Source organism: Scyliorhinus canicula, chromosome 2 (assembly GCF_902713615.1).
Source record: "Scyliorhinus canicula chromosome 2, sScyCan1.1, whole genome shotgun sequence".
Taxonomy (NCBI): domain Eukaryota; kingdom Metazoa; phylum Chordata; class Chondrichthyes; order Carcharhiniformes; family Scyliorhinidae; genus Scyliorhinus; species Scyliorhinus canicula.
This window is the reverse complement of record NC_052147.1, coordinates 107,873,352-107,897,714: the sequence shown is the minus strand read 5'-3', so window position 1 is coordinate 107,897,714 and position 24,363 is coordinate 107,873,352. Positions and strand designations below refer to the sequence as shown.

Below are 24,363 nucleotides of genomic sequence, written 5' to 3'. Positions count from 1 at the left end.
GAGATGGGGTGGGTGATGTGTGGATCTTGGCTAGGATCCTCACTACTTTTCTAACTATTGTCCATGGAGATGCTATATAGTATATTGGTCACTGGTTAAGGAGGCATGATTGATAGGGTACCCAAGGACATATTGCCCATTGAGAATGTATTGCCCAAATTCATTCCCAGGTGAAAATGTAGCCACCTGAGCACCATAATGAAGATTCCTCCAACACAAATCACCAGATTTAGAACATAGAACATATGGTGCAGAAGGAGGCCATTTGGCCCATCGAGTCTGCACTGACCCACTTAAGCCCTCACTTCCACTCTTTCCCTGTAATCCAATAACCCCTCCTAACATTTTTGGTCACTAAGGGCAATTTATCATGGCCATTCCACCTAACCTGCACGTCTTTGGACTGTGGGGGGAAACTGGAGCACCCGGAGCAAACCCACACAGACACAGGGAGAACATGCAGACTCCACACAGACAGTGACCCAGCCGGGAATCGAACCTGGGACCCTGGTGCTGTGAAGCCACAGTGCTATCCACTTGAGCTACCATTCTGCCATGGGAGTTTCAGGATGGACATCCCAAAGATTTGTCTGCGGTAAGAGGAATATGGTAAGCTGTTTTTTTTAAAAAGGTGATTGGTCTGGGGTGTGAGAATTAACCAACTGCCCTGCAGTAAACTGCACCAACCTGCTATTGAAATGCAAACCATTCTAACTGAAGTTTAGACATGTTATCCTCCCCGTGTGTGCGTGGGTTCCCTCCTGGTGCTCTGTTTTCCTCCCACAGTCCAAAGATGTGCAGGTTGGGTGGATTGGCCATGATAAATTGCCCTTAGTGTCCAAAATTCTATGATAATCTATGATTAACCTAGGACAAAAGTTCGGCACAACATCGTGGGCCGAAGGGCCTGTTCTGTGCTGTATTTCTCTATGTTCTATGTTACGTATGTGAGCTGTATGAATTCATGATCTTTCATGATATTTGGGTGGCACAGTGGCACAGTGGTTAGCACTGCTACCTCACAGTGCCAAGGCTCACGGTTCAATTCTGACCTGGGTAACTGTAGAGTCTGCACCTTCTGCCTGTGTCTGCGTGGGTTTTCTCCGGGTGCTCTGGATTCCTCCCACAGTCCAAAGCTGTGGGGGTTAGATGGATTGGCCATTGCTAAATTGGCCCTTAGTGTCCAATGGCTGGGTGGGGCTGCGGAGGTGGGCCGGGGGAGTGGACCTAGGTAGGGAGCTCTTTCAGAAGGTCGTGCAGACTCGATGGGCGGAATGGCCTCCTTCTGCACTGCAGGGAATCTATGATTCAATGTAAATTGAAGTTAGGTTTACTAGCCTGGTCTCGGTAAGCAGGATGTGTGAGCTGTATGAATTCATGATCCTTCAATGTAAATCGAAGTTAAGTTTATTAGCCTGGTCTCTGTAAACTAACCCCCCCTCCCTTCCCACCAACTCTTCCTGTGATCTGTAATTTTTCCAGACGCTTATTGCTTTAATTAGAAGCTGAAGCAGGTTGGATTACGTGTGGATTGCTCCAGCTCTTCCGGGTCAGCAATACAGAGCCAAGAATCTCCAAAAACACACACACACACACAGACACTGAGCAGGCAGGTCGCACTGTCTTTGGTGGATCTGACTTGGACAATTCGGGAAAGCGGTCCAAAGCAAACGCGCACACAGCCAAACACACAGGAGCCCAGCAGACTGGAGTGTGTTTGTGTGTGCGCCCAGCATCATGAAACAGATCGGCAGCAGCAGCAGCTAAGAGATGGAAGATAAAAAGCCATCTGGCATCAAGCACATCTCCAACGCTGGGCGACCAGGAGATGCTGGTCGGGTAGCAGGGGGAGGAGGAGGTGCAGGGGCCACTCTGAATGTGTCCAAGTGGGAGCTGAGTGTGATGCGGGGCGATCACAGCCAGTCAGAACCGCAGGAGACCATCCAGAGAGCGCTGGACTTCAAGAGCCAGGGCAACCAGTGCTACAAGGAGAAGAAATTCCGAGAAGCCATCGGCAAGTATCACCGGGCGCTGCTGGAGATGAAAGGCTTCTTGGCGGTGAGCGATGCCGAGTCCTCCCCTGCCCTTCAAGTGCATCCCGCCTGCGGGAAACCATCGGTGAGGCTGACCGAGGAAGAGAGGAAGGCGGTGGAGAGCAGCGAAATCGAGTGCTACAACAGTCTGGCAGGTGAGTGTCTCTCAAACCTTGCTCAGTCTTGCGATGATGATTCATGACACAGTTTACTGCCGTGTTTTTCCGGGAGAGTTCACCTGTCTCTCTATGAGGCTGGAGAAGGGAGGTTACCCCCCCCCCCCCCCTCCCCCACCGCAATCGTTGCCCCCTCGGCAGTATTATCCACTTGAAACAATTGAAGGTACTTTGAGGACACAAACTGAAGTGGGGTTCACACACCCTCTCAACCCAAATTGTTCCAATCTCTAAATTCCCTGCTTTACCTTTGATACTGTGCTGGATGTTGATATTTGCTTCAAAAATAATAATAATGATGAACTGGGATATCATATTATGGAGAGGGTGACATCACTCAGTGTAGATTACACCCAGTGTTATGAGACCAAGGACATGTTTAGAGAACGAGATACCAGTGGAAGTGATTCGTAATGTCAAGCTTACTCCATGTTTATGCTTATCAAATCCTGTTCAGTCTTATTACCCTTAGAGGCAGAACACCTTTGTCGAAAAGCAATAGAATATTACGATTTTATGTTGGATTAGGAACAAAGCTGAGCAGTCAGGCTTGGCTCTGTATTAAAATTAGGACACTTCAGTGCACACCATGGTTTTGAAGAGTGCTAGTTACATCTGGCTGGTGGTTTGGCAACACCTCCAAATTGGTCTGCAAAGCAATTTACAGCACTCAGAAGTAAAGCAGGATAAACTACCCAAGTATAAGACATCAAACAATTCCTCTGCTATCGTGGCGTTAGACTGAAAACGACCCCATACTTGTATCCAGCCATCCATAGAATCATAGAATTCCTATAGTGTAAAAGGAGGCCATTCAGCCCATCGAGTCTGCAACAACTGTCTGAAAGAGTACCCTACCTAGGCCCACTTGCTTGTCCAATCCCCATAATCCACCTAGCCTGCACATCTTTGGACTGTGGAAGGAAACTGGAGCACCTGGAGGAAACCCACACAGACACGGGGAGAAAATGCAAGCTCACACGAAGCTGGAGTTGCACCTGGGTTCCTGGCGCTGTGAGGTAGCAGCGCTAACCACTGTGCCACCCATTTTATCACAGCATGTCCACTGGGTACAGGCATGGCCTACTGCAATTTTGATGTTGGGTTTGCACCAGGCTTTAATATTGAGTTAGGGTAAGATGCTCTATGTTATGAATATTTCAGAAGAATGATTGGCAAAAGGCCTAATGGCCTTTGGAGAAAAGAAAATTTCAAAACATATGTTGGTAGCTTTTAGAGGTAAAAGGTTTGGATATTGTGCTGGTAAATCAATAGCTACATATAAAGTAGGCAGTTAGTGCGTGCATGAAAGATCAAATGATGTCAAGCAGAGATCACACATTGATCAGTGCAGTCATTTGCATGCAAAATAAATAAATACATTGTGCCTCAACATTGTCACATGCAACCCTGACATATCATTGGAAAGATTTGAGTCAATTTACTACAGCAGGAATAGCAGCTAGACACTAAACTGAACACAAAATTTAAAACTAGTTTTTAGGTGATAAGCAGAGTTAGATTTCGCTCTCCATCTAATTATCCAAGAGGTGGTTGGCCTGTCAATTACATTCAACAAGAAGGTACCTGCACAATCTCAGCAGGTCTGACAGCATCTGTGGAGAGAGAAAGGAGCTGACATTTCAAGCCTGGACGGCTTTTTGTCACAGCTTTTTGTCATGTCAGCTCCTTCCTCTCTCCACAGATGCTGTCAGACCTGCTGAGATTGTCCAGTATTTTCTGTTTTTGTTTCAGATTCCAGCATCCAAGGTAATTTGCTTTTAAGAAGGTAGCTGGGCAGTTTGTGGACCAAAAGTGATTTACTTCAAAAGTTGCTGCAGTATTGATTTTCACCACTAGATGTCACTAGTACAGGTTTGATAGGTGATTATTCTCCGCCAACATGTACGTTGTAATCAAGTCTTGTGTCCAACATTATGCAAAATGTGCAGCTCATTTTATCTGGCTGTTGTTTCCTGGTAAAGAATTGAAGCAAGTCAAAAATCTGCCAAAGCTATAAATAAACGGGTGCATTATGACCTGATTGGTGAAATGGCAGTGTCACCAACTCACACCCACCTGCTGCAAACATTTTTCAGTTGAAAATATTACCAGTTTATAAAAACTGAAGCAACTGTCTATCCCAGAATTCGACAGGAAGGGAAGTTAACTTCAGAATCACAGAACCGTTACTGTGCAGAAAGAGGCCATTTGGCCCATCAGGTCTGGACTAGTTCTCTGAAAGAGCATTTGAACTAGGCACACTCCCCTGTCTTATCCCCGTAATCTTGCACATTCTTTCTTTTCAGATAGCAATCCAATTCCCTTTTTAAAATCCTCCCACGAAGCTGTCTCCACCTCTCACAAAGCTGGTTCCAGACGCCAACCACCGTCTGGGTGAAACAAATGTTTCCTCAAATCACTTTTACCCCTTTTGCCAGTTATTCTGAATGTATACCCTGTAGTTCTTGATGCTCTCTTGAGTGGGACCAATTGCTCACAATTTATCCTGTCCTTATCCCTCAGGATCTTGAACACCTCTATCAAGTCCCCTCTCGGCCTTCTTTTCACCAGGAAAACCGTCCCAACCTCCCCAATCTATCCTCATAGCTGCACTTATTCTTTATCCCTGGAATCGTTCTTGTGAATCTCCTCTGTACTCTCTCCAACTTGCTGGAGTATTCCAACATCAGCCTGCTTGTTCAAATGCGAAGATAAACATATAAATCAGACTCAGAGATTAGATAGTGACAATGAAGAGCTCCATTGACCGGGAACACTGTAACGTGCAAACATGTCTGGCTTCAGACAATTTCAAATGACGCTCAGGACTTGGAAGTGCAGCTGTGAAGTCAGAAAAATCAGAGACTATCAGTAGAAAATATTGAAGGAAAACATAACAGTAAGAATAGAAATTTCTGTAACACTGGAGTATCTTCCAACGTGCAGGATACAGACTCACTGAGTCCAATGGTTGGCAGCAATGTTGAGTTGACTCATGCACTTGATATGGAGAAATTATGTGACAGAGAAATTCTGATAATGTAGCTATCTGTAAGTTCTCGAGGTTACTCTATCGGACCATTTGCCAACTTCAGGCTACAATTCAATAAACCCCAGCATAATGAACGCAATGGAAGCAAAATTTGGGAGAGGTATTTAATGGATGGTTGATCCAATGTCCCCCCCTCTTACGATATCGCCAGAATTAACAAAAAAAAACACCCAGTCAACGTTGATGAGAAAGTCAACCATAGGGGGAATCAAATGCAGTCCTGATGTACAGGTGTTGTACATTAACGCACTTGTACTTTCCAGCCGAGATCAGGAGCGAAACGCTGACCGGATATTTCCTCTCCCTCAGGCCAATAGAGGAACGCCGATTGCTACCTGTGATCTGCACAGGTTAAAAACACCAAAGCAGTTCTACTGGCCCTTCGTTCGCAGTTGCTATGTCTCTGGACATACTCGCATTCTTTTGAAGATCAGAGTATGCTTTACAGTCAACATTGTGACTGTTTTATAATTCAATCATACAAACAGCGTCGAGACATTTCTTAGATTGGAAGTGATACAAAGTGAATTAGATGTTATCATTCCACCAGTGTTGATGTTTCCCGTGCAAGGCTATCACCTTCAGATCCTTCAGATCTCTTGTTTCTTTCTCGGCTGCTCATAGTTGCTTTTGTCGGCTGTGACCTGATTTCCATTTTCCTGATTTCCAAGCCCATTTTCCTTACCTTGGTGCTCGGAAAACTCACCTGATTCTTTTCTCATTATATCTTAATTCATAAATTCTCAGATCAATCAATTGCATTTCGATCCTGAAAATTCACCATAGGCAGTGGTAGAGCGAATAAGTGTAGATTAGTGTGTGCGCATTATCGGTACACTGCTTCCGCTGAATGACAACACCATTCATTTGGCAGAGTGCAGACTCGGAGTGCCAGTCGCCACAGACCGTCAACGGGCTGTGTGGGTATTTGTGAATATGTGTGTTATGGGAGCTGGATTTGGGAGTGGGGAAACGGAAAGGACAAAATATAGCAGAGGGTCTGTTCGGCGTTGTGGCAAAGGCACTTGTGTTGATGTGTTCCTGACCTCTGTGGATGGCGCTGTTGTGCCAGTAACTCTCCACATCATGCCACGCAAATGCTCGCCAATGCTGCTTGCATAGTTATGACTGGCAATTGCTGGTATTTATACCCAGAGGCTGGGTACCACTGGCCCAATAGGAGTGAGAAATTTCAATGTCCGCAAACAAAAACTATTGGACCAGTTCCCAGGACTTGCATCCCGGATAAGCTGCAGACAGTGGATGCGCCGGTTTGGATTTTTCCAAAATTCTTCAGATTCTAGTTCCATTGGAAATGTTTAAATATTACATCGATATTCAGGATAGTAAGGAATAAAAAGACAGGGAACTATTGGGGGCTCGTTAGCCTGATATCAAATATTGGGAAAATGCTGGAATCTGTTATTAAGGAAATCGTAACAATTCAAATGGAAAATTGTAGTGTGATAAGATAAAGTTAGCATTGATTTACAAAAGGAAAAACTGTTGACAAACTTTGCATTTGACAAAGGTATTAGAGTTTTTGAGAATGTAACTAGTCGGGTAGATAAAGAGGAGCAAATGGATGCAGTATTGTTGGATAGAGCCATAGATGTTTATAGCATGGAAACAGGCCCTTCGGCCCAGCTTGTCCATGCCACCCAGTTTTTACCACTAAACTAATCCCACTTGCTGACATTTGGCCCATATCCCTCAATAACCACCCTGCCCATGAAATTGTCTAACTGCTTTTTAAAGGACAAAATCGTACCATCCTCTACCGCTGCCTCTGGCAGCTCGTTCCAGATGCTGACCACCATCTGTGTGAAGAAATTTCCCCTCTAGTCTCTTTTGTATCTCACCCTTTCGCCTTAAACCTATGCCCTCTAGTTCTAGACTCCTCTACCTATGGGAAAATATGTCAACTATCTACCTTATCTATGCCCCTCATTATTTTATAGACCTCTATAAGATCATCCCGAAGCCTTAGACTCCAGGGAAAAAAGTCCCAGCCTTTCCAAGCTCTCCTTATAACGCAGACCACCAATTTTCAAAAGGCATTGGGTAAGGTATCACACAAAAAGTGAATACCAAAATAAGGGATGAAGGTGTTGGGCATAATATATCAGCAAGGATAAAGGATTGGTTAACAGAGTTGGGCTAAATGGAGCATTTTTAAGTTGGGAGGCTGAAACTAGTGGAGTGTTGCAAGGATCAGCTATTTACAACGTTTACGAATGACTTGGATGAAGAGACTAAGAGTAATGTATCTAGGTTTGCTGATAACACAAAGTCAGGCGGAAGTGTTAACTGTGAGGAGGGTATTAAGAGGTTAGAAAGCTGTAAGTAGATGAAGTGAGTGGATAACAGGGTTGCAGATGGAGTATAACGTTGGGAAGTGTGGGGTCATTCACTTTCATAGCAGGAATAAGAAAACAGAACATATTTAGAAGTGTGAAACCTAGATTTTGATGTTCAGGGTGTACTCAGACAAGGAACATCCAACATTAGCATTTAGGTAATGCAAGCAATTAGAGTACAAGAATAAAGGAGTCTTGCTATCAGCCTTTGGTGAGACCCCACCTGGAAAATGTGCAGTTTTGGTCTCCATATCCAAAGAAATATATACTTTCATTTGAAACTGTACAGAAAAGGTTTACTAGATTGGTGTCTGGGATGAGAGGGTCGTCCTGGTAAGAGGCTGTGTAAAGTGGGTTTATACTCTCGAGTTCAGAAGAATGAGAGAGCCCCATTGAAAAATAAATTCTGAAAGAGCGTGATGTCAATTGTTTCAATTGAGGTTTGGTAGGAGACATATATCCATAATGATTCTCTCTCTGAATAAATCTGCACCAAGTAAAAATTGGCTGTTCCTTCAAATAATGGATATCAACAATAAGCACTTGATATATTATACATTGAAAAGAAGCTTCTGATTGGAAATCAAAAACAAGGGGGCACAGTCTCCGGATAAGAGATTGTTCAGTTAGGATGGAGATGAAGAAAGGTTTCTTCACTCAGAGGGTTGTGAATCTTTAGAATTGTCTAACCCAGGTGGCTGTGGATGTTCCATTAGTGAGTGTATTTCATAGAATTTACAGTGCAGAACAAGGCCATTTGGCCCATCGAGTCTGCACCGGTCCTTGGAAAGAACGCTCTACTTAATCTCACACCTCCAACCTATCCTCGTAACCCAGTAACCCACCTAACCTTTTGGGCACTAAGGGACAATTTAGCATGGCCAATCCACCGAGCCTGCACACCTTTGGACTGTGGGAGGAAACCAGAGCTCCCGGAGGAAACTCACGCAGACATGGGGAGAAAGTGAAAACTCCACACTGAACTATCTCATCAAGAGAAGGGAGACAGAGCTGAAGATTACCACAAAGTGTCCAGTGTAGTTTAAAAGGCAAATCAGTGCTGGTGATAAATTAACAACATTGCACATATTGGTACCTTTAACATAGTCAAATGTCCCAAGGTGTTTCACCAACAAAGTTGAACACCAAGATGCAGAAGGTGATATTAGGACTGATGACCAAAAGCTTAGTCATTGAGGTAGATTTTAAGGAGTGTTCCAAGGGACGAGAGTGATGTCGAGAGGCTGAGTGGTGGAGGGAATGAATTTCAGAGCTGAGAGGACTTTGGCAGCTGAAGGCACTGGCAGCAATGGTGCAGCAATTAAACTGAGCAATTCAAATTGGGCCTGAGCAAGAGGCCAGAGTTGGTGAAGCACAGAGAACAAAAGGCTGGTAGAGCTTGAGGAGATTACAGGGATAGAGAGGGATTTGAAAACAAAGATGAGAATTTCAAAGTTAAGCTAGTGGTGGATTGGGAGCAAATATAGATCAGTGATCACTGGGTTCGGCATGAATGGGACTTAGTGCGAGTTAAGGTATGGGCAGCAGGGTTTTGGATGAGCTCAAGATTATGGAAGATGGGAGGCCAGACTGGAATGGGCAGTTAACCCGGGAAGAACCCTTACTATCTAAAAGATGCACAAACTGATGTTGCAGCTACATTTGCCCATTCATTAAAATACGTTCATTTCAAAAGGCTGTTTGATTTTACTTTGTAAAGCAAATTGTCTAATTGCTTGTGTGTGTAGTGCATTCCTTTCTACTTCTCAATGGGATTTGAGCATCCCTGGTTAGGCCTTGACACCCATCCATAATTGCCCTTGAGAAGGTGCTGGTGACCCACTTTCTTGAACACCAATGTTGTAGGTACACTCATGGTGCTGTTAGAAATGGAATTTTGGAAATTTCACCCAGTGACAGTGAAGGAAATGTGCTGAATAAGGATGATGTGTGTCTTGGGGGAATCGGCAGGTGGTGGTGTTCCCATACTTCAATTGCCCTTGTCCTTCCAGATGGTAGGGTGGTGAGGTGCTATTGAAGGAGCCTTGGCAAGTTGCGGCAGTGCATCTACAGCGTCAGGGTCCCGGGTTCAATTCCAGCTTCGGGTGACTGTCAATGTGGGTTTGTATGTCCTCCCCTTGTCTGCATGGGTTTCCTCCGGGTGCTCCGATTTCCACCAACAGTCCAAAGGTGTGCAGGTTAGGTCGATTGGCCCTGCTAAATTGCCTCTTAGTGTCTAACAGTTAGATGGGTTCAAGGGGAACAGGGATATGGGGGGGGGGGAGAGTGAGCCTTGGTAGGGTACTCTTTCACAGGGTCAGTGCAGACTTGATGGACCGAATGGCCTCCATCTGCACTGTCTGGATTCTATGATCAGTGGTGGAGGAAGCGAATGTTTAAGGTGGTGAATGGGATGCCGATCAAGCCGGCTGCTTTGTCCTGGTTGTGTCAAGGTTATTGAGTGTTTTTGGAGCAGCACTCAACCAGTCAAGTGGAGGGTATTCCATCAGACTCAGACTTTTGCCTTGTCGATGACGGATATGCTTTTGGGAGTCAGGAGTTCAGAATTCCCAGCTTCTGACCTGATTTTGCAGCCACAGTATTTACATGGCTAGTCCAGCTAAGTTTCTGGTCAAGAGTAACTCTCTAAAATTCAGATGGTGGGAGCGTCAACAATAATAATGCTGTTAAATGTGAATGGGGAGATGGTTAGATTCTCTCTTGTTGGAACTGATCATTGTCTGCCATTTGTGTGGGATGAATGTTACTTTCCACTTATCAGCCCAAGCCTGAAAATTGTCCAGGTTTTGCTCCACGACTGCTTCAGTATCTGAGGAGTTGCGAATAGTACCGAACATAGCACAGATCTCAGCAAACCATGCCCCCATCTCTGGCTTTATGATTGAGGGAAAATCATTGATGAAGCAGATGAAGATGTTTGGGCCTAGGACATTACCCTAATGAACTCCTGCAGTGATGTCCTGGGGCTGAGTTGATTGACCTCCAACAACCACAACCATCTTCCGTTGTGCCAGACGTGACTCCAATCAGTGGAGAGTTTCCCCCCTGATTCTCATCGCTTTCAATTTTTCTCGGGCTCCTTGAAGGAAAGAGCGGGAGAGATTGTGTACCTTTCCAGTCGATGTGCTACTGTTGCCACAGCAACCGCCTTGTTGTGACTGATCACCAGTCAAAGCTGCAAGTAAATTTCCTTCTGCACTTTTTGTGGGTTCTTATCACTGAAGATATGGTGTCTTCCAATTAATTCTGGCCATGGGAAGATGTATTTTTCAGAGCTGCTTGGTTGAGATGACGGTGCATGGTTATCTAGCAGCAGTTAGTTGTGAACTTTGAAAATGAGCAACATGGCTTTAATACCTGGCTCAGGTGCTATGAGGCTCTGACGCTTTGCTACTTATCCCAGTAGTTTCCATGGAAATTGTGAGCAGCCAATTAGAAGACATCCTGATAAGACACAATCATAAAATATGTAGTCTGCATTCAGTAATAAGGCTTTTACTTTTCATTGAGTGAGTTAAACAGCAGTCACATTTATTTAAATATTTGCAAATGCAGTGTTGCTTTGATTAGTAGAAACCATATTAGCTTTGAGGAACAGAGTCAATTGCATGTTAGTCTCTGTTGCATGGAGATTTGAGAATAAGAGTTACAAAGCCTTGCTGGAATAATATAGGGTACTGGTTCAGACATTTTGGTTAGAAGCACCCTTTTAAATGGATTAATAATTGTGGATCACCTGATCTAAATTATAATACCACATACACATTATATGAGAGTGTTGAGGGTAACCAGTGTTTTAATAACGCTATTAAGAAAACAAGTATTCACTTGCAGATAGCAATATGTCGAGTCTGATTGTTATTGCATAGTCGAGCTAAACATCACATAGTGTGATGTTTAACAGTAATGGCTGTAAATTATACCATAGAATGCCCAATATTTCTTGCTTTTAAGAGTAAAGAGGTTTAAATTGCAGAATATGGTCCCCGCAAACACCCCTAAAAATCCCATGTAACTAAAAATAGAATGTGATTTATAGTCTGGTAAAGCAGTGGCCCTGCGTAGCAGTGGGAGACGTGCTGAAGGCTGGTCTGAGACTAGTTTGACAGCTTTGCGGATCCCCTTGAATGGCCCTCCCTGGTGGGGGAAATCGAGAGCATAGTTTCAAAATAAGTGATCACCCATTTAAGTCAGAGATGAGGAGATGTTTGTTCCCTCACAGGGCTGTGAACCTTCAGAATTCTGGACTCCAGGGGTTAGGGGCTGAGTTAATAAATATATTCCAGATTGGGATAGACATACTTTTGAAATGCAAGGGAAAATCAAAGGATAGGAATGTAGGGTTATGGGGAACAGGCAAGAAAGTGGAATTGTGGCCAAAATCAGCTTTGATTATATTGAATAGCATGCAGGCTCAAGTGCCATATGTCCTACTCCTGATCCTATTCTTATGTTCTTATGTGGAGTAATGTAAGAGGCTGCTGACCCCATTAACATTTATCATAGCAATCCCTGCAGAGATGTTGAATAAAAAGCCCAGCATCTTCTGAGATGACCATGTGATGGCAAGATTATGTTAAGCCCCTCCCTCATGTAAGGCTGATTCTGCTCAATAAGCATTTTCATATTATTTTACAGACCCCTGCACAGCCCTCCCCCACCCACCCCTCCCACCCCCTGCTGCCAGGGGTCTGTGGGCCACAGTTTGAGAACCACTAACATCGAGATTTGGTAAGACTACACCTGGAGTGCTGTGTACACATTTGGCCTTCCTATGCAAGGAAGGACAAACTCGCCTTTAAGCGGGTGCAATGAAGGTTAATTGGCTAGACAGGTTAATAGATGAGAGGGCAGATCAATGCGGAGAGTGAGGAAAATAGGCCTCCATTCTCTGGGGCTCGGAAGAATCAGAGAGATCACATTGAAGCAGATGGAATTCTGGGATGGCTTGACATGGTAGATCCAAACAGGCTGTCTCTCCTGGCTGGAGAGTTGAGACTAGAATAATAATAATAATAATAATCTTTTATTGTCACAAGTATGAAGTGTAGCCACCGAAGCTGGCCACTTCCCGACATAAAATGGAACATTGAGTTGCATGCAGGGAAAATTGGACAATGACAGAGAGGCAAGCAAGTTGCAGAACCTCTCTGTGGATTCTGTCTGTGAAGAAACCAGACAGCATAGAAACTAACAAGCAGCGCATATTAATTGAGTGATTCCCGGTGATTCGCAGGCACAATGGACACAACAATTAGAAGAGATTGAAACATTCTATAGCAGGTCAGACATCCCGGCGCCAGTGGAGTCTGAAACAAAAGGTCACAAACAAGGTGGAAAGAACCACCCAGTGATCAAGGAACAGCCCCGTTATTGGGGAAATTCAAATCAATCGATTGGGAAGAGACCCAATTGATTGCAAGTTTATAGAGGGTCCGCCCAGATGGGCGCGAAACCCAAAACAGTATAAGACAGAGACTCCAACCCCAGCTCTCTCTCTTAGCCAGGCTCTCTTAGCCAGCCCTCCGCTCTCTTAGCCGGCCCTCCCAGCAGAACACCTTTGCAGCAGCTCTCCAGGAACTTGAACGTGAGAAGGAGAGGCCTGGCCAATTGCTACACCGACAAGTAAGTGTCCAACCAACGCTCGCTACGAGAATAGACACTCCTGACCCCTTTAGTCCACACCGACTGGAAGCCTGCCGATCCAGGACAGAGCAAGAGGCCATTGTTCCCTGATCTGGCAGTTCCCTTATTCCAGATAAGTATTGGCCTCGTAGTGGTAGGAATAGTTTAGTCTCAGTATTATATGCATGAGTAGTAAATAACTATGTAATAATAAACGTGTCTTGTTTGAACTTACTAACTGGTGAATTGAGTCATTGATCTGAACCTGAACTTGAACCTCGTGGCGGTATCATAAAGATACCTGGCGACTCTAGAGCTAAGGAATAAAACAGAGCCAATTGAGTGTTAAGCACACTCATCCAGAACGAGCAACAGAAGTTACTGTGAAAAGCACCTAGTCGCCACATTCCGGTGCATGTTCGGGTACACAGCGGGAGAATTCGGAATTCTCAGCTGGTATGGGAATTGAACCCACGCTGCTGGCCCTGTTCTGCATTACAAACCAGTTGTCTAGCCCACTGAGCCAAGGCCTAATTTCTAAAAAATTCTTAGAAGTACTAAATAAAAAGTGTTTTCCAATTGGATGGGACTCTTTTCGTGGGAAAGAAAGGCACAATTTGAAAGGACACACAGAAGGGTTCAAAGTCAGAATGTTGCAGACAATTGTTTTGTGTTGTCTAAACCACTGTTATATATGGGCAGTATGGTAGCATAGTGGTTAGCACAGTTGCTTCACAGCTCCAGGGTCCTAGGTTCGATTCCCGGCTTGGGTCACTGTCTGTGCGGAGTCTGCATGTTCTCCCCGTGTCTGCATGGGTTTCTTCCGGGTGCTCCGGTTTCCTCCCACAGTCCAAAGATGTGCAGGTTAGGTGGATTGGCTATGCTAAATTGCCCTTAGTGTTCAAATGTGGCCTGACCAAGGTTTTGTACAGCTGCATCATCACCTCACGGCTCGTAAATTCAATCCCTCTGCTAATGAACGCTAGCACACCATAGGCCTTCTTCACAGCTCTATCCACGTGAGTGGCAACTTTCAAAGATCTATGAACATAGACCCCAAGATCTCTCTGCTCCTCCACATTGCCAAGAACCCTACCATTAACCCTGTATTCCACATTCATATTTGTCCTTCCAAAATGGACAACCTCACACTTGTCAGGGTTAAACTCCATCTGCCACTTCTCAGCCCAGCTCTGCATCCTATCTATGTCTCTTTGAAGCCGACAACAGCCCTCCTCACTATCCACAACTCCACCAATCTTCGTATCATCTGCAAATTTACTGACCCACCCTTCAACTCCCTCATCCAAGTCGTTAATGAAAATCACAAACAGCAGAGGACCCAGAACTGATCCCTGCAGTACGCCACTGATAACTGGGCTCCAGGCTGAATATTTGCCATCCACCACCACTCTCTGTCTTCTATCGGTTAGCCAGTTTGTTATCCAACTGGCCAAATTTCCCACTATCCCATGCCTCCTTACTTTCTGCACAAGCCTACAATGGGGAACCTTATCAAATGCCTTACTAAAATCCATGTACACTACATCCACTGCTTTACCTTCATCCACATGCTTGGTCACCTCCTCAAAGAAGTTAATAAGACTTGTAAGGCAAGACCTACCCCTCACAAATCCGTGCTGACTATCCCTAATCAAGCAGTGTCTTTCCAGATGCTCAGAAATCCTATCCCTCAGTACCCTTTCCATTACTTTGCCTACCACTGAAGTAAGACTAACTGGCCTGTAATTCCCAGGGTTATCCCTATTCCCTTTTTGAACAGGGGCACGACTTTCGCCACTCTCCAATCCTCTGGTACCACCCCTGTTGACAGCTAGGATGAAAAGATCATTGCCAACGGCTCTGCAATTTCATTTCTTGCTTCCCATAGAATCCTTTGATATATCCCGTCAGGCCCGGGGGACTTGTCTATCCTCAAGTTTTTCAAAACGCGCAACACACCTTCCTTCCTGACAAGTATCTCCTCGAGCTTATCAGTCTGTTTCACACTGTCCTCTCCAACAATATGGCCCCTCTCATTTGTAAATACTGAAGAAAAATACTTGTTCAAGACCTCTCCTATCTCTTCAGACTCAATACACAATCTCCCGCTACTGTCCATGATCGGACCTACCCTCGCTCTAGTCATTCTCATATTTCTCACATATGTGTAAAAGGCCTTGGGGTTTTCCTTGATCCTACCTGCCAAAGATTTTTCATGCCCTCTCTTAGCTCTCTTAATCCCTTTCTTCAGTTCCCTCCTGGCGATCTTGTATCCCTCCAGCGCCCTGTCTGAACCTTGTTTCTTCAGCCTTACATAGGTCTCCTTCTTCCTCTTAACAAGACATTCAACCTCTCTGGTCAACCATGGTTCCCTCACTCGACCATCTCTTCCCTGCCTGACAGGGACATACATATCAAAGACACGCAGTACCTGTTCCTTGAACAAGTTCCACATTTCACTTGTGTCCTTCCCTGACAGCCTATGTTCCCAACTTCTGCACTTGAATTCTTGTCTGACAGCATTGCATTTACCCTTCCCCCAATTGTAAACCTTGCCCTGTTGCACGCACCTATCCCTCTCCATAACTAAAGTGAAAGTCACAGAATTGTGGTCACTACCTCCAAAATGCTCCCCCACTAACAAATCTATCACCTGCCCTGGTTCATTACCAAGTACTAAATCCAAAAGGCCTCCCCTCTGGTCGGACAATCTACATACTGTGTTAGAAAAGCTTCCTGGACACACTGCACAAACACTACCCCATCCAAACTATTTGATCTAAAGAGTTTCCACTCAATGTTTGGGAAGTTGAAGTCACCCATGACTGCTACCCTGTGACTTCTATACCTTTCCAAAATCTGTTTCCCAATCTGTTCCTCCACATCTCTGCTGCTATTGGGGGGCCTATAGAAAACTCCCAACAAGGTGACTGCTCCTTTCCTATTTCTGACTTCAACCCATATTACCTCAGTAGGCAGATCCCCCTCGAACTGCCTTTCTGCAGCTGTTATACTATCTCTAATTAACAATGCCCCCCCCATCTCTTTTACCATCCTCCCTAATCTTGTTGAAACATCTATAACCAGGGACCTCCAACAACCATTTCTGCCCCTCTTCTATCCAAGTTTCCGTAATGGCCACCACACCGTAGTCCCAAGTACCGATCCATGCCTTAAGTTCACCCACCTTATTCCTGATACTTCCTGCATTAAAGTATACACACTTCAACCCATCTCCTTGCCTGCAAGTACTCTCCTTTGTCAATGTTACCTTCCCCACTGCATCACTACGTGCTTTGGCGTCCTGAATATCGGCTTCCTTTTTTTAAAAAATTTAGATTAGCCAATTATTTTTTCCAATTAAGGGGCAATTTAGCGTGGCCAATCCACCTAATCTGCACATTTTTGGGTTGTGGGGGCGAAACCCACGCAGACACGGGGAGAACGTGCAAACTCCACACGGACAGTGACCCAGAGCCGGGATCGAACCTGGGACCTCAGCGCCGTGAGGCGGTTATGCTAACCACTAGGCCACCGTGCTGCCCGAATATCGGCTTCCTTAGTTGCTGGACTACAAATCCGGTTCCCATTCCCCAGCCAAATTAGTTTAAACCCTCCCGAAGAGTACTAGAAAACCTCCCCCCCCAGGATATTGGTGCCCCTCTGGTTGAGATGCAACTCGTCCTGCTTGTACAGGTCCCACCTTCCCCAGAATGCGCTCCAATTATCCAAATACCTGAAGCCCTCCCTCCTACACCATTCCTGCAGCCACGTGTTCAACTGCACTCTCTCCCTATTCCTAGCCTCGCTATCACGTGGCACCGGCAACAAATAGAGATGACAACTCTGTCTGTCCTGGCCGTTAACTTCCAGCCTAACTCCCTAAACTTGTTTATTACCTCCACACCCTTTTTCCTACCTACGTCATTGGTACCAATGTGCACCACAACTTCTAGCTGCTCACCCTCCCCCTTCAGGATCCTGAAGACACGATCTGAGACATCCCTGGCCCTCGCACCCGGGAGGCAACATACCTTTCGGGAGTCTTGCTCGCGACCACAGGATCTCCTATCTATTCCCCTAACCATTGAATCTCCTATTACTATTGCTTTTCTATGCTCCCCCCTTCCCTTCTGAGCCCCAGAGCCAGACAGTGCCAGAGACCTAGCCGCTGGGGCCTTCCCCCGGTAGGTCATCCCCCCCAACAGTATCCAAAACGGTATACTTGTTTTGAAGGGGAACGGCCACGAGGGATCCCTGCACTGTCTGCCTGTTAGTTTTCTTTCCCCTGACTGTAACCCAGCTACTCTTGTCCAGTACCTTGGGTGTGGCTACCTCCCTTAGGTGGGGTTACGGGGATAGGTGGGGGTGTGGGGATGGGGTGGAGGAATGGGCTTAGGTAAGGTGCTCTTTCCTAGGGCCGGTGCAGACTCGATGGGCAAGATGGCCTCCTTCTGCACTGTAAATTCTATGATTCTATGATATTTGTAATCCTCCCGCCTCTTTCTTCTTCTGGACCCCTAACCAGGACAGGAAAGAGAAACATCCTGGACAGCATGCACTCTACAGCCTTTTCTTTACTTGTTCCTGGGATGTGAGCAGTGCTAATAAGCCTGAATTTATTGCCCATCCCAACCCTTCAGAACATGGTGAGAAGCCACCTTTTCGAACCATTGCAGTCTATCTGATTTAGGTACAATGTTGACAGGAAGGGAGTTCCGGGATTTTGACTGAGTGACAATGAAGAATGGGGATATGGAAATAAACCTGCGGTCGCTAGTGTTCCTGTGCACCTGCTGCCCTTGTCCTTCTTGATGGTGGAGTGCGGGGGTTTGGAAAGTGCTGTCAAAGAAGCCTTGGTGAGTTGCTGCAGTGCCCCTTCCTCCACTTCAATAGGTGTTGGTCTCTCATAGTCTGTAAGAGGCCCAATCAAAAGGGCAGGTTAGTTAACTAAGGCAGTATTTAAACATCAACAGCTTGAGTCATCAATCACGGATTTTTCAGTTTAACCTTACTCTTGGGTGCACCCAAACCACGTGAAATAAGCAGTTCCTATAGTTATGCCTCCTTATCAATATTAGTTGATGAATGCAAAACAAGGTGATACAACTTTCTTCCATTGCTAAAATGTAGACATATTCAATCAATGTCCCAAATAGGTGAGGTTTTCTGGCCCTTCCTGACCCCACCGAAGTTTAACCCCGCCGTGGGTTCCCAGGCAATGGGCTCGCTGAACCATGCAAATTGTCATTGGCTTCGCTGGGACTGGAAGATCTTGTTAGTGGCCAATGGCGAGCCGCCTCCACTGTGGGAAAACCCACCACTAGGAGCAGGGTGGCGGGGTTGGAAAATTCCGACCATAATGCATCCATTAAAATAGCAGACACAGGAATGCCACACAAGTTTGCGGAAGACACAAAGGTTGGTGGAATTGCGGATAGCGATGAGGACTGTCAGAGGATACAGCAGGATTTAGATCGTTTGCTGACTTGGGCGGCAAGATGGCAGATGGAGTTTAATCCGGACAAATGTGAAGTAATGCATTTTGGAAGGTCTAATACAGGTAGGGAATATACAGTGAATGTCAGAACCCTCAAGAGTATTGAAAGTCAGAGAGATCTTGGTGTACAGGTCCATAGGCCACTAAAAGGGGCAACACTGGTGGAGAAGGTAGTCAAGAAGACATACGGCATGCTTGCCATCGTTGGCTGGGGCATTGAGTATAAAAATTGGCAAGTCAGGATGCAGCTATATAGAACCTTAGTTAGGCCACACCTGGAGTATAGTGTTCAATTCTGGTCGCCACACTATCAGAGGATGTGGAGGCTTTAGAGAGGGCGCAGAAGAGATTTATCAGGATGTTGCCTGGTATGGAGGGCATTAGCTATGAGGAGAGTTTGAATAAACTTGGTTTGTTCTCACTGGAACGAAGGAGGTTGAGGGGCGACCTGATAGAGGTCTACAAAATCATGGGGGGCATTGACAGAGTGGATAGTCAGAGACTTTTTCCAGGGTAGAGGGGTCAATTACTAGGTGGCATAGGTTTAAGGTGCGAGGGGCAAGGTTTAGAGGAGATGTACAAGGTACGTTTTTTACATAGAGGGTAGTGGGTACCTGGAACTCGCTGCTGGAGGAGATGGTGGAAGCAGGGGCGATAGTGACGTTTAAGGGCATCTTGTCAAACACATGAATAGGATGGGAATAGAGGGATATGGACCCCGGAAGTGCAGAAGATTTTAGTTTTGAAGGGCAGCATTGTCGGGCTTGGAGGGCCGAAGGGCCTGTTCCGGTGCTGAACTTTTCTTTGTTCTTTGTCCTTTGTTCAGTGTTTAACATCTGCTTGATGAACTCCCCCTATCTGAGGACAGTGAGCACAACAGGCTTCACATAGGAAGGAAGAATAAGCAATAGGCAAGCTTGTAGAATAGTGTTGAAATGACGACGGTTGAAGTTGAAAGATGCCTCGGTGTTTTCATTGACCTTCTAGACTAATGTGTTTAGATAGGAGGAATTGCCTTCTTTATCCTTAGCTATCTTGATACTTATGAATAGACAGACAATTAAGAACCAGGTTAGGTTATGTGATGGAATTTGCAGGTCGAACCATCAATGCAAAACTGAACAGCGTGGATTAGGTTGGTCAGCAACCTCTGGAGAGCAGTGGATCTATTAGGAAAAGAGAGAATGAGAGGAGGATGTCAATGAAATGGCAGAGTCTTTCCAAAGAATAGAAACAACATATTTATTACAACATATTTGAATAACAGTTGCTGCAGTCTGTACAAAATGGTTGGAGCAGTTTAGCATCAGTGATTAAGCCCACAGCACCTGCAGTGGGAACAATCTCAGCCAACCCTTCAGTCTATTTAAAATGCTGCATCCAATCGATGAAGAGGTAAGTGTTTATGCGTGGAGCTACTCCCAGCCTCAAGCTACTTTCTTCTATTCACCCTTTGACAGCAGCTGCACAGCCTTCTGTTGACATGTAGACAGCTCCTTACAGTATTTGTTTCAATACTAAATTGCTCATAATTTCTTGGAATGCAGCCTGTTCCACTTATGTGGGCACCTGTTCAGCGCCCATCCCATTAACTTTGGCGGAAGGCTGATTTTGTTAAGTGGGTAATGTTCCTGTTTAACTGTGAACTATTTGTAGCAGATTGAACCAATGTGACATACTGAAAGCCTCCATTGTTACCTTTTGAACATTTCTCTATTCATCATTGCTCTGAAGATGTCAGTTTGAGCACATTAAACACTACAACTTATTGTCATTTTAATAGCACCATTTAGAGCGCCGTGATTAATGTGAGTCGTTGCCAACACTAACTCTGGCTTTAGTGACAAGTGCTGCGGAGTAAATGAGCCAGCCTTAAGAGAGGGGCTTTATTCAGTCCTTTCCAGAGACTGTGGTGCTCTGACAACAAATCCAAGTGTTGACCCTGGAAGTAGAACCTACCCTTTTCCTGGTTGAATCTTCACTTGATTCACATGGGTCAGTTATGAGATTTTTATTTGTGTATTTCATATGTAACATGTTGTGAAGTGCACTGTCTTGCCTTAAAGGAGCCACTAATATAAAGAGTGTATTCGAGTTTTCATCTCTCCCTTTCAGATGATGCAAACTTTTGTATTACCATACCATTTTCAAACACTTATATTTTCCTTTAATCCTCCCTCATCCCATCAATAATTAATTACTTCAGCAAGTTTTATTTTAGTGGTCAAGGCACTGTGTGAAATTGTGCCATATGGATCAGGAAGACCTCAAGTTTCAGTGTACTGAGTTAGATCTTCTCAGCAGACAAACATTTATATTTGACCTTAGAACTGGGGATGGAAATATTTCCTGGAACATCTGCTGTTGCTAATTGTTTGGCAGTAGTTCTGGTTAGAAGGGTGCAGGTTGGCATTAGGGTTGGACTCATTCTCCCCTTGTGCTAGGCCTCGTCACCTCGGCTAGAAGAATGGTCACTTGGACAAGGTCCAGCAGAAATGGCAGTGCTTCTATGAAGCTGTATGCTGGTTGCAATGCATGAGGCAATGGAGCATCTGCGACACGTGTTCCCATCCACTTCATTTATTTCAGGTTATTGTCGAATGAGGCCATCTTGCTGGGAGCTAGTGAAAGAAGAAAAAAGAAGAGGTAAGGAAGAGGTACAGTAAAGATGAAGAAAGGTAGATAGGAGATGAAACAAAGGACTAAAGTAGGTGCTGTTTAAAGATGCAACGTCTCATAAGTCCGACTTTGACCTCCGATGAAGATCTGGCTAGTGCGTGAATGAAACTAGAATTCATTGATGGAGTGTTGATTTGTTGCGGTAGAAAATTACAGAAGCTGTAGAGGCAAATGCAGTGTCTCTCCAACCGGGTGTGTTGCTCTGTCAGAGTTTCCACGCTCTCCTCTGAAGCTCTCCATGGTTCCTATTCATTGTACCCACACAGTTGCTGACATCACACTCATTCTACCTATCTCACTGTCTACCTGCCGAATCTGGCAGGCTATCTTAAGCAGAACCTTCAAGTATATAGTTAAGTTGCAAATAGCACCATGGGAATTTGTGACTGACTATGGATCCATGACAAATCGCTTGCCCCCTTCATTGGTATCTTGGTTGTCAAGTGATATCAGCTTTGAAACATAGGGGAAGGAATAAACCCATGAAAGCTTTGATGAGCAATATTTGACAGACAAGAGGAATGCCATACTGATGTGACCTGAACAGGAATATACTCACCTGCCAAACTGATGTCATCTTTGGTATTCAGGAATTCAGTTTCCTCAGTTTCCTCGCCACCTTGACAGGTAAGTGCTTTGTCGTCTTTAAAGGGTCCTGCTGGCTTCTTGCCTGAAATCATTAAATAACCAGGCCATTACTCAAAGCTGGCATTCCCCCATTGTACCTGTTTCACCAGTTTAAAACAGGGTGCTGGGGGATCCCTGTGTTCTGTTAGCTTGTCATGAGAGCAGTTTGTCAAAGGAACAAAGAGATAATTTGTTATGGAGCAGATTTAGGAACCTCAGAACATCATGGCTAATTAAATATCTTTGAAGTATAGTTTTTACTCTTGTAAAGTAGGAAACCTGGGACCCTGGAGCTCTAAAGCAACTGTGCTAACCACTGTACTACAGTGCTGTCAGCAGCATCTAGAGGAGAGTGCGAGAGGAGGACACAAGGACAGACAGTCACCAGCATCTAGAGGAAAGTGTGAGAGGAGGACACAAGGACAGCAGTCAGCAGCTTCTGGAGGACAGTGTGAGAGGAGGACACAAGGACAGACAGTCAATAGCACCTTGAGTGTGAGAGGAGGACACCGGGATAGGTAGTCATCACAGGAGAAAAGTAAGTTCATTGGTTGGTGAGAAACTGTTAGGGACAGTTCATAGAATCATAGAATTTACAGTGTGGAAGGAGACCATTTGGCCCATCGACTCTACACTGGCCCATATCTCCACCCTATCCCCTCGCATCCACCCAATCCCCATAACCCCACATAACCATTTCTTTGGCTACCAAGTGCAATATATCATGGCCAATCCACCAAACCTGCACATCTTTGGACTGTGGGTGGAAACCAAAGCACCCGGAAGAAATCCACGCAGACATGGGGAGAACATGCAGGCTCCGCAGACAGTGACCCAAACCAGGAATCGAACCTGGGAATCTGGAGCCGTGAAGGAACTGTGCTAACCACTGTGCTACCATGCTGCCCACTATCAAACAGCTGAGAGTTGTAATAACAAATATTTCTTTAAAAGAAGAAGGGGCTGTGTACATTGAATAAAGAAACACAAACGATAGAGAAATAACTGGATTTTGATTTTAGCTTAGACTGTTAGAAGAAAAACTAAGGGCGGGGTTCTCCCACAACTGGCCGGATGGCCCGACGCCGGCGACAAGAGCGGCGTAAAGCACTCTGGCGTTGGGCCGACTGGAAGGTGCGGAATCCTCTGCACTTCCATTGCCATTGCCGGAGGGGTTGGCGCCGTGCCAACCAGTGCCGATAGGCCGGCGTGAGTTGACGATTGCGCAGAACCGCCAGCATGGTTCCGTGCATGCGCAGACCGGCCGGTGAGTTCTTCTTTGCGCCGGCCATGGCGGAGCCCTACAGAGGCCGGCACGGAAGGAAAGTGTGCCCACACAGCACAGGCCCACCCGCAGATCGGTGGGCCCCATGCACAGGCCAGGCCACCGTGGGAGCTCCTCCCGGGCCGGGATTCATCCGCATCTTCCCGAGGACTCACCTAGCCAGCCTACAAGCCAGGTCCCGCCATAATGGACCATGTCCATTTCACGCCGGGGGGACTGGCCAGTAAACGACAGCTGCTCGGCCAACCGGAGCCCGGAGAATTGCCGGTGGCCCCCAACCAGCGCGGCGTAAACCCCAACCCGCCCAAAGGCCGGTGCCGGAGAATACGGCAGCTGGCGTCGGAGTGACGGGGCGGGATTCACACCGCCCCCCGGGGATTCCCCGACCCGCCGGGGGGGTCAGAGAATCCCACCCTAAATTTCTGCACTTGATCGAGTTAAGGGGCTTTGCATCCTCACAGGAAGATTTGCTAATGCTGTTGGGGGTATTTCAACTAAATTGGCGGGGTAGTTCAGAGGGGAGAGAAGCTGAGATGGAATTAAAAGTTTAAGCAGCACTAAGTGAGTCTAAAAGGCAGAGGAAACATGTGCAGGAAAAGAAAGAAGTGAGTCTAGCAAGGCCAAATGGAATATATTTTAATCTGAGGAGCTTGAGGAAAAAGACGATGAGCTGAGGGCACGGATGGGCATGTGGGTGTATAATATCATTGCTATGGCTGAGACTTAGCTGAAAGATGGGTGGAATTGGCAGCTCAGCATTCCTGGTTATAGGGTATTCAGACAAGATAGAGAGGGGATTAGAAGAGGAGAGAGGGGGACAGAAGAGGAGGGGAGGTTCACAATATTGGTCAAGGAATCACTTATATCGGTGAGGACGGTTGATATCCTGGAAGAATCATCAAATGAGGCCATATAAGTAGAAGTAGAAAGCATAAAAGGAGCAAACATGCTGTTGGGTGTGGACTATAAGTCCCCAAACAGTCAGGGAGAGAGACGATT

At 45.6% G+C, this 24,363-nt stretch overlaps 1 protein-coding gene across 1 annotated transcript in view; it reads left to right on the top strand.

Annotated features, from left to right (window-relative positions):
* The first annotated feature begins 1,523 nt into the window (after positions 1–1,523).
* The window catches only part of LOC119956945 (tetratricopeptide repeat protein 9A), a 131,746-nt gene continuing 108,906 nt past the window's right edge, over positions 1,524–24,363 (top strand). Inside the window, exon 1 of the mRNA XM_038784542.1 lies at positions 1,524–2,188. Within this exon, the coding sequence (XP_038640470.1) occupies positions 1,771–2,188 (418 nt within the window). The 5' untranslated portion in view covers positions 1,524–1,770. The remainder of the gene's footprint in view (positions 2,189–24,363) is intronic.